General features: G+C 45.8%; 1 protein-coding gene across 9 annotated transcripts; it reads left to right on the top strand.

Annotated features, from left to right (window-relative positions):
- HNRNPDL (heterogeneous nuclear ribonucleoprotein D like) lies at positions 34-7,375 on the top strand. Of its 9 annotated transcripts, XR_002346906.1 has the most exons (9): positions 34-1,266; positions 2,047-2,215; positions 2,304-2,465; positions 2,947-3,078; positions 3,209-3,323; positions 3,850-4,020; positions 4,353-4,445; positions 4,823-4,927; positions 5,602-7,375. XR_002346906.1 is itself a non-coding variant. In XM_021101876.1 (8 exons), exons 1-7 carry the CDS (start codon positions 824-826, stop codon positions 4,421-4,423), a joined length of 1,263 nt encoding a protein of 420 aa, XP_020957535.1. In that variant the 5' UTR covers positions 34-823; the 3' UTR covers positions 4,424-4,445; positions 4,823-7,375. The 9 variants fall into 9 exon arrangements, 6 of the variants coding, with proteins under 6 accessions (XP_020957535.1, XP_020957534.1, XP_020957533.1 ...); XR_002346905.1 differs by having other exon boundaries at positions 4,353-4,927; XM_021101876.1 differs by having other exon boundaries at positions 4,823-7,375.

Below are 8,757 nucleotides of genomic sequence, written 5' to 3' on the forward strand. Positions count from 1 at the left end.
CCGTCAAGATGGGCCTCGCGTGGGCGGGAACAAAGAGGCGAACGCGGGAGCCGGGTGCGCGGGCGCGCGCCCTCCGCAGACTGGTAGAGCGAGCGGGAGAGGCCCGGGGCACGTGCAGACGGGAGCCCCGCGAGTGGCGCGCCGGGGATGTGAGTGCCCCTTGCCCTCTACGGCACCTACCCTCCCTCCCCGCCCACTGCCTCCGCGTTTGCGTATTGACAGTAATCCGACCGGGCCCGCGCCCCTCCTCCCATCCTCAGCCAGCAACAGAGGCCGTTTGGGTCCCGGCCAGCCGAGCGGCGTGGGCCTGCGATCGGCCAGGGAGGCCCGCCGCGCCCCCTCGGCCCGCGCGCCCGTGGCGGAGCGGAGAGGCGCCCGTCCTGCGCCGCTGCCCGGAGGGGCCGCCGCGCGCCCGCTCCCTGGTCGGCTGGGTCCAGGCAGCTCGAGGACAACACGCGTGCGCGCGGCGGACGGGCGGGCGCGCTCGCCACCTCGGCTGCGGGCGCCGGGCGCAGTCCGCCTCTTCCCGGAGCAGCGCGCCCACGGGGCTCATTGATAGCAGCGGCAGCCGCAGCAGCAGCTCGGCACTGGGGATCCGAGGGCGGAAAGAGGCGGGGTTGGCGGCTCTTTGCTGGGAGTGGGCTGGACCGGACGCCAGAGACAAAGGCTCTCAAGGCAAGAGGGACTGTGGCCCTGGGACGGCGCTGCTCGGGATTCGTGACCCCAGGACTTCTCGCCCCGTCGTTTTTCTCTTCTGACGCATCCCTCTCCCCAAGCCCGCCTCCCCTCGGCCGCGACCTCACTCCTCCGCGGGAGGGCCGCGATGGAGGTCCCGCCCCGGCTTTCCCAAGTGCCGCCGCCATTGTTCCCCTCCGCTCCCGCTACTTTAGCCTCCCGCAGCCTCTCCCATTGGCGGCCGCGGGCGCCGCGGCAGCTCGCTCCGCTCCTCCCTTCGCTCGCTCCCAGCTCCGCCCGGCAGGGGGCGCGCCGGGCCCAGCGCCACGTCACCGCACAGCAGCCCTCGCGATTGGCCGGCGTGGCGGCTATAAAGGGAGGGCGCAGGCGGCGCCCGGATCTCTTCCGCCGCCATTTTAAATCCAGTTCCATACAACGCTCCGCCGCCGCCGCTGCCGCGACTCGGACTGCGCGCCCGCACCCTCCGGCCGACAACCCCGCCGCCATGGAGGACATGAACGAGTACAGCAACATAGAGGAGTTCGCAGAGGGGTCCAAGATCAACGCGAGCAAAAATCAGCAGGATGACGGGTACCGCACGCGTCTCCCCCCTCCCCCAGCGCCCCGCGCGCGCCCTTCGTCCCGCGGGGGCCGCGCGCTGCTCCCATTCTTGCCCCGAGCCGACGCCCCGCGTGCCCGCTGGGCCGCACTAGCTTGGAGGGAAGAGGAGAGGAGGAGACGGAGGGGGGTGTCTCGAGAGGCCCGCGGAAGGTGGGGGAAGGGCAGGGGGTTGGAGGCGGAGGGCGGCGGCGGCCGCGTCCCGAGTGCGCAGGCGCCGCGTGGGGCCCGAGGGGGAGGGGCCGGGCTCGCTGCGCCGCACGCTGCGGCCGCGCCGCCCCTTCATTGTGCGTCTGTTGGGGCTCCGCGCGGTTCTCCCGGCGAGGGTTTGGGGGACTCTGGGTCTGGGAACCAGTGGGCGACTGGTGCCAGCTTCCCGGTGCGCGTTACGGTGCGTCCTTCAGGTGGAGCGGTGGCTTGACAGCTGAGGAAGACGGAGAGCCTAAGTTGTGCGGGATACGGTTAGAGAGTTGGCGTTGCCGGTGCAGGGCAGTCCTCGCCGTGTCGTTGGCCTCGTGTGAACTTTGAGTTGTGCAGTGTGGAGAGCAAGCTGTTCACCCTGCGAATAGGGGATCTCGATGGAGTTGGGGCGTCGTTACGGTCTCTTGTTCGTGTGTGTCTGCAAAGGGCTTGATTACGTGTCTGGGGATGAGCTGCTCCGTGCTCGTTTCTTAGTTTATTTCGTGAACGTCGTTTCAGAACTGAATCGTTGTGGCTGCTGCTGACTCAAAAAAAAAAAACTTTTATTTTTAGTAAAATGTTTATTGGAGGCTTGAGCTGGGATACAAGCAAGAAAGATCTGACTGAATATTTGTCTCGATTTGGGGAAGTCGTAGACTGCACAATTAAAACAGATCCAGTCACTGGAAGATCAAGAGGATTTGGATTTGTGCTTTTCAAAGATGCTGCTAGTGTTGATAAGGTAGGAACCTGTTCTGCATTGTGCTGCTCTTGTGTGCTCTTTGCACATTGGTCAGAGCGTTGGTGGATTAAATACATTTGTCTCCTAGGTTTTGGAACTGAAAGAACACAAACTGGATGGCAAATTGATAGACCCTAAAAGGGCCAAAGCTTTAAAAGGGAAGGAACCCCCAAAAAAGGTTTTTGTGGGCGGATTGAGCCCAGATACTTCAGAAGAACAAATCAAAGAATACTTTGGAGCCTTTGGAGAGGTGCGCTGTGTTTTTATGTTTACATGTATTTATTCTCATTAGATCCGTTTATATAATGCTCATCCCTGGCCCAGTTCTCACAGAACAGACTCCTGCTGGCTGAGGATGGGATTAATTTATTGCTCAAGTTCTCTTCCCTCACCCTCCTTTAATCACTGCGTTCTGTGGTATAATGGAAATGAAGGTGTTTTGGCTGAAAGATGGATGCCTTAGTATGGTCAGGGTGTGGGTTTAATAACGAGTGGCATCTGGGCAAAAAAAATGGTATTAATAAGGGAGGTTTTGCCCTCCCCTCTGAATGCTCGAGAAAACAAGTCCCTCTGGTTTGATGTGGATGATAAAGTAGCAGCTCAAACAGAAGCTACCTCATTAGAGTCATGTGTTAGGTTGAAGTTTGGAAAGGTCTAGAGGCATATTCTGAAACCTTCTGGTAGTTTTTTTGCCGATACTGGATGATCTTGAGTGTTCATCTTGATTTCAGATTGAAAATATTGAACTTCCCATGGATACAAAAACAAATGAAAGAAGAGGTTTTTGTTTTATTACGTACACAGACGAAGAGCCAGTAAAGAAATTGTTAGAAAGCCGATATCATCAAATTGGTTCTGGGAAGGTAAAGCCATTTTGACTCTCTTCAATGAAAAATATGAGGCACTTTTTTAAGTGAAATTACTCAGCCTCTTTTGAGAAGGTAAAAAATGGCTCGACTTTCGTAACAATTCTATTTTTAATTTTGGTTATAGTGTGAAATCAAAGTTGCACAACCCAAAGAGGTGTATAGGCAGCAACAGCAACAACAGAAAGGAGGAAGAGGTGCTGCAGCTGGCGGACGAGGTGGTACTAGGGGTCGTGGACGAGGTGAGACTTTGCCTGGGAAATGCCTCAGCGGTCTGAGCTATAAGCTGCCAAATGTGAATAGGCCCATAGCAAAGTCAAGTCAAATGTCAACTGTTCCAACATGGAAAATGCTCAGCTTGGTGGGTGGATTTTTGTTATTAAAAGAATGGCCACTCTGATGGTGTCATTGCTGATGGGGAAAAAAAAACACCATTAAATGTCATGTTAACGTGGTGATGCACTTTGGTGTAGTAGGTTTTCAAGGGCAAGAGTCCTTATTTTAAACCTAAACACCTTTGTCTTCACCTTTGTTTTTGTCCTGATTTTTTTCATTAAATTTAAGAAGCCTGATGCTGGCACAATTGGACTTTCTGCGCACCCCCCCCCCCATGGTAACTGATGATAATACTTTCTTGATCAGATAGCAATGTAGATGACCGTTCTGCTTTTGTTAACTTTTTGCAGAGTGAGAGACAGGAACTCATCATTTTATGTTAGGATTGGAGGTCAGAAGGTATTTCCTAACAATCATTGTGCATTGTTTCAGGTCAGGGCCAAAACTGGAACCAAGGATTTAATAACTATTATGATCAAGGATATGGAAATTACAATAGTGCCTATGGTGGTGATCAAAACTATAGTGGCTATGGCGGCTATGATTATACTGGGTATAACTATGGGAACTATGGATATGGACAGGGATATGCAGACTACAGTGGTAAGAATATTTAACTTAACTTCATAAACCAATGGTACGAAAGTTCAGTGCTGAAGTACAGGCCCATTCTGAGGCTGTGGGAGGGGAGGTTTCCTATTGAAGTGTTTGCGGAGTTACTTTTTTGAGGCATTTAATAGTCATGGGAAATGATACTGATTTTGGTCACTGCAGCCATTCTAGAATGTGATGTGGTTAGTTGACAATGCCTTTAATATCTGACTGTTTTAATAGTGGGTATGCAGAATTTTGCATATTTAATAGTCTTTAAGATGCATTTATAATGAAAGCATTTCATTTAAAACTGAGCATCTTTTTTTGTCTTTTCAAAATAGGCCAACAGAGCACTTATGGCAAGGCATCTCGAGGGGGTGGCAATCACCAAAATAATTACCAGCCATACTAAAGGGGGACATTGGAGAAAACAGGTGTGTATAAGCGTTCGAGAAACCAGTGGAAATGTCTAATTTAATTTAAAGATCAATAGACAAATGAAAAATAAGTAAAAACAAAATATCATGTAGTCTGTTTTTACTCAATTGTTTACTTTTTAACTTGCATTATGAGCCTGTTTTGCCTAAAGTGTCTATAGATCTTTAACTTTTAAAAAGTTTTATCTCACTTTTTTTAGTATTACAGAAAAACTTAAGAGTTTTTCTGTTTGCTTTGTGTACCAGGTGGTCTAGAGGAGTAATTAAACTTTTTTAGAACTATTAACAGGTAAAGTACTGAAATGGGTACAACTTAAGGAAAACAAGAATGTTGTCTTCTAACTCTGACATTATACCTTGTTTGTACCCGCCAGCGGGAACTTCATTGCAGGCCGTGTGTCACCCTGACCACGTCTATCTCTGGGGGTCGCACGTTGCGGGCAGAGCGCAAGGCATACACCAGAAAACGCTGTCCTGTGGTATGGTCTCTTCCAACTTCATGTACCAGCGTAAAGATTAAAGTGGAAAACTTCAGACTTTGGCTTCTTTTTTTTAATCTTTTTGAAGATTAAGTGTCTAAACTTAACTTAAATGGTTTTTTACAGGAGTTAAAGTACATAAATGCCTTTTTACAGCTTAATCATTTTGGTCTTCTGTTTAGTGTTGTATTTCAATTGTGGAGCCTCATTTTAAGTGTTCATTCTTTAAGATTTAATGCTTGCTTTTTCTTTTTATAGCTAATAGTGAAATCTACAAACCAAAACAAGAACTTTAAAATCTGGGATACAAATTAAAGATCATATGCACAGAGCAATTTGTTTTCTTGCAATACAAGCCTATTAGAAATTTGTGTTTGTAATTGCATTGGACGTGGCTTACTAGAGATGCTTCTAGTAGACCTTGATCTAGCACAGTTCGACCTGTGAATATGGGAAGATGGCTTTCCCAGATTTTCTAAGTAAATTTAATGGCATTCGGGAACTCCAGGGTGCATTTACTAATTACCCAAACTGCATTTTGCCAGTGAATTTGCATGTGATCTTTAATTGAAGAAAAGAATAAAGTGAGAACTTAAAAACAATTCATGAAAGTGGACCTTTGAAAGCTTGTCAGAGTTGCACAGATCTAACTGCCATTTTGTTTTTGTTTTTAGGAGGATTTTGCTAGCGCAACCCATCTTGCAGAACAACATTGAAGATTGGTCTTCTGTTGATCTAAGATGATTATTTTGTAAAAGACTTTCTAGTGTACAAGACACAACTGTGTCCAACTGTATATAGCCGCCAATTAGTTTTCTTTGTTTTTACTTTGTCTTTTGCTATCTGTGTTATAACTCAATGTGGATTTGTGTTTATACAAATTTTATTTGTATGATTTCATGTTAAACCTCAAATAAATGCTTCCTTATGTGATTGTTTTTCTGCGTCAGGTACTAAATAGATCTGTAAAGGCGTAATTTTAAATAAGCAATAATTAAGGCACAGTTTATTTTGTAGGGAGTATTGATCCATAGGGAGAAACTGGTCCTTTATGAATAGCCAGCTACAGTGTCTACCCTGTTCCCTTTTTGTTACATGTATTCTATGCTCAGAGGCTTCATTTCCCTGTTAATTGAAGCTTCCACCATACCTTTTAGTAATGTTTCCTCTGTATATCTGGAGATTTTGTCATGAAGCTTGTGTGGCCTGGTTAGAGTGTTGTGATTAGTGCAGGCAGCTTTCTAGTAGGCCATGAGTCTTTCTGTTGTTTTGGAAAGTGACTCTTTATAATGGCGCAAAGCATTGTTGGTAGCTCGTTTTATGAACAGAAGAGATGGTGCTTTGTTCTTGTCTCTGGAGAGGCAGTTGTTGGACTGCTGCATTCTCATCAGTGGTCTGCTAAAGAGCTTTGGCTAATCATAATACCATCACTTTGTTTCTTGATTAAAATGTCCAGATATATGGGAGGAAGAGACTTAAATTGTGTGATAGGAGCTGCAGCTTAAGAAGATCAGTTTTAGTTACATTTAACAGAAGAATTTTGGCAGATAGATACGGGGTAATTAGAGTTTGAATAAAAGTTAGATTAAAATATTTGAAGTAGTGGCTGAGTAAATACATTGTATGGTATTTTGTTGGTATTATGTCACAGCAAGCACCAAGCTGAACAGAATGATTCTGTTGGGGCATCGTTAGGAAGCTGTACTGGATGTTAACTGTCTGTGAGTTTAGGAGACGTCGTGGTGAAGTAGGTTTCATCATTTTTAGTACAGTTAGTGCATGAGCGGGGTAGTTGACGCATATCCATAGTCAGACCTAGGGAGCAATAGTGGGGAAAGGTATACTTTAAATCTTAGGTGAGCACAAGTCTGAGCGTGACCGAGTCACACCAGTACAGCAGGTCTTCCTGGTGCGCTAAAGAAGCGGCTCTAGGTCTAGATGTGCAGGGTATCCTGGATAAATTCGGGTTCCAAATCTTACATTCAGTGTAGTGAATGAATCTAAGATTTTTGTTCTGTTTCTGTGGTTTCATGTTAGCTGTTAGGATTGGCATACCTGTTCACACGTGGAGTAGGTAGTTGACCTCACCTTTAACAAGTGTAAATTTTTTATGTTAACCTGCCTTTTTAAATTTTATTTGGTGCCTGCAACTTTCCTTTGTTCCAATGTTTGACCTTGCTGGGCTATCAGTTACAATGCTTTTGGCCTTGCTCCTGTTTTGCTGTTTGACCTTACACCTAGGCCAAATGTTGGCTATTGCAAGGAATTGTTTATTCTTTCAACGTGCAACTTTAGGGAAACAGGAGATTCATTTTTAAGTTGTTGTCAGTAGGTGCAGCGTCTTTAGAGCAGTGAATCTTGTACGTTCAAGTTTATGATTAGGTGACAAGTTGACATTGAGATTGTCCTTCCCCTGATCAAAAATGAATAAAGGCTTTTTAAACAAAATCCAAACTCTTCAATCAAGTCTTGATATATATGACGGAAGAAATACACGACATCTAGAAATTACTGTCTGAGATGTATTAGAAAAACTGAAGTGCCTATGACAAACATCCTTGACCAGCCTGTACATTAAATACGCTTTCTGAATTGTTTCTGACCAAGCTCTATGTGTTGCTAATGACCCTAAAAGAAATCTAAGAAGCAGTTTTGTTGATGTTTACCTGTAGTCTCGTGGCTGCATTTATAATACTAGGGATTAAGAATTAGCGTGTCCTTTGGGATATTAACATGGATAAGCAGCACTTTTATTCCATTCTCCTCTGTGCAACTTTTTCGTGTTGACAGGAACTGGACCCTTTGCTAATCCTTATAAATACAAAGAAACCCGAGAAATTTAACTGCTGTGCGTTGCTGAGGTTTGATAGGATGTCAACTACCAGATGCTAAGTTTCACTGATGAAGAAAGTGATTGAAAGACACTGCAATTACATTAATTTTGTTTTAATTCTAGGGCTGCACCCATGGCATACAGAGGTTCCCAGGCTAGGGGTTGAATCTGAGCTGTAGCTGCTGGCCTACACCACAGCCACAGCGAAGCCACGTCCTTAAGCTACTGGGCAAGGCCAGGGATCAAACCTGTGTCCTCATGGACGAAAAACTGCAATTTTTAGTTATAGGAGATAAGCATGTGTTTCTACCATTTGATTGACCCTAGTCTTAAGCAAAGTCAGGAAACATTCTATAAAAATCCTACGTTTATCATATACTGTGGTCTCAACATTTTGAACAGAAGTGATGCAACTTTGCTATCTTCCACATAAAACCATTGGAAAGTATGCTGCCATGAAAATAGGGGCTGTTAGAGGATGATGGAGCTTTTAGAAACTCGGAAAGGATGTGGTCTGGGCTACAGGGTGATACGGAACATTCTGAAGATGGATTTTGTGTTACTTTAAGTGACAGTTTAATTTCTGGCTTTACTCTTGTGTCATTCGAGAGGAGTATACCCATTTGGGGAGGTGTATCGGGATGATGGGACTTGGGTATGGTTTGGATATTCAGCATGATCTGTGGCTTGGTACTTAACAGCTACAAATTTGAAGTAACTGCATAAGATTTTGGTTTATGGAAGATCAGCACACGTCAAATATGTGAGAAGCACTGCACTGCAAACAAGTTTTCTCATGACTCGGTGATCTTTTGAGAATCTGACAATGAGTTCAGACAAAAATTCATGTCTGTATACTTCAGACCTCGTCTCAAGGAAATCATAGACTACATTGAAAGCCGTCTAGTTTAAAAGGCTCTTAAAGTTGGCTTTTATGATGACAAACTGACAAATTCGTTGAATTTGCTATCATTGATGAAGTTGCCCAAAGGGAGTG

The sequence above is a fragment of the Sus scrofa genome, chromosome 8, assembly GCF_000003025.6.
Source record: "Sus scrofa isolate TJ Tabasco breed Duroc chromosome 8, Sscrofa11.1, whole genome shotgun sequence".
NCBI classification, from domain to species: Eukaryota; Metazoa; Chordata; class Mammalia; order Artiodactyla; family Suidae; genus Sus; species Sus scrofa.

Coding starts and splice junctions, on each gene's coding strand:
- HNRNPDL (XM_021101874.1), top strand. CDS start 824: ATGGAGGTCCCGCCCCGGCTTTCCCAAGTGCCGCCGCCATTGTTCCCC. Junction 1,267..2,046: donor AAAAATCAGCAGGATGACGG/GTACCGCACGCG, acceptor TTTTATTTTTAG/TAAAATGTTTATTGGAGGCT. Junction 3,324..3,849: donor TACTAGGGGTCGTGGACGAG/GTGAGACTTTGC, acceptor GCATTGTTTCAG/GTCAGGGCCAAAACTGGAAC.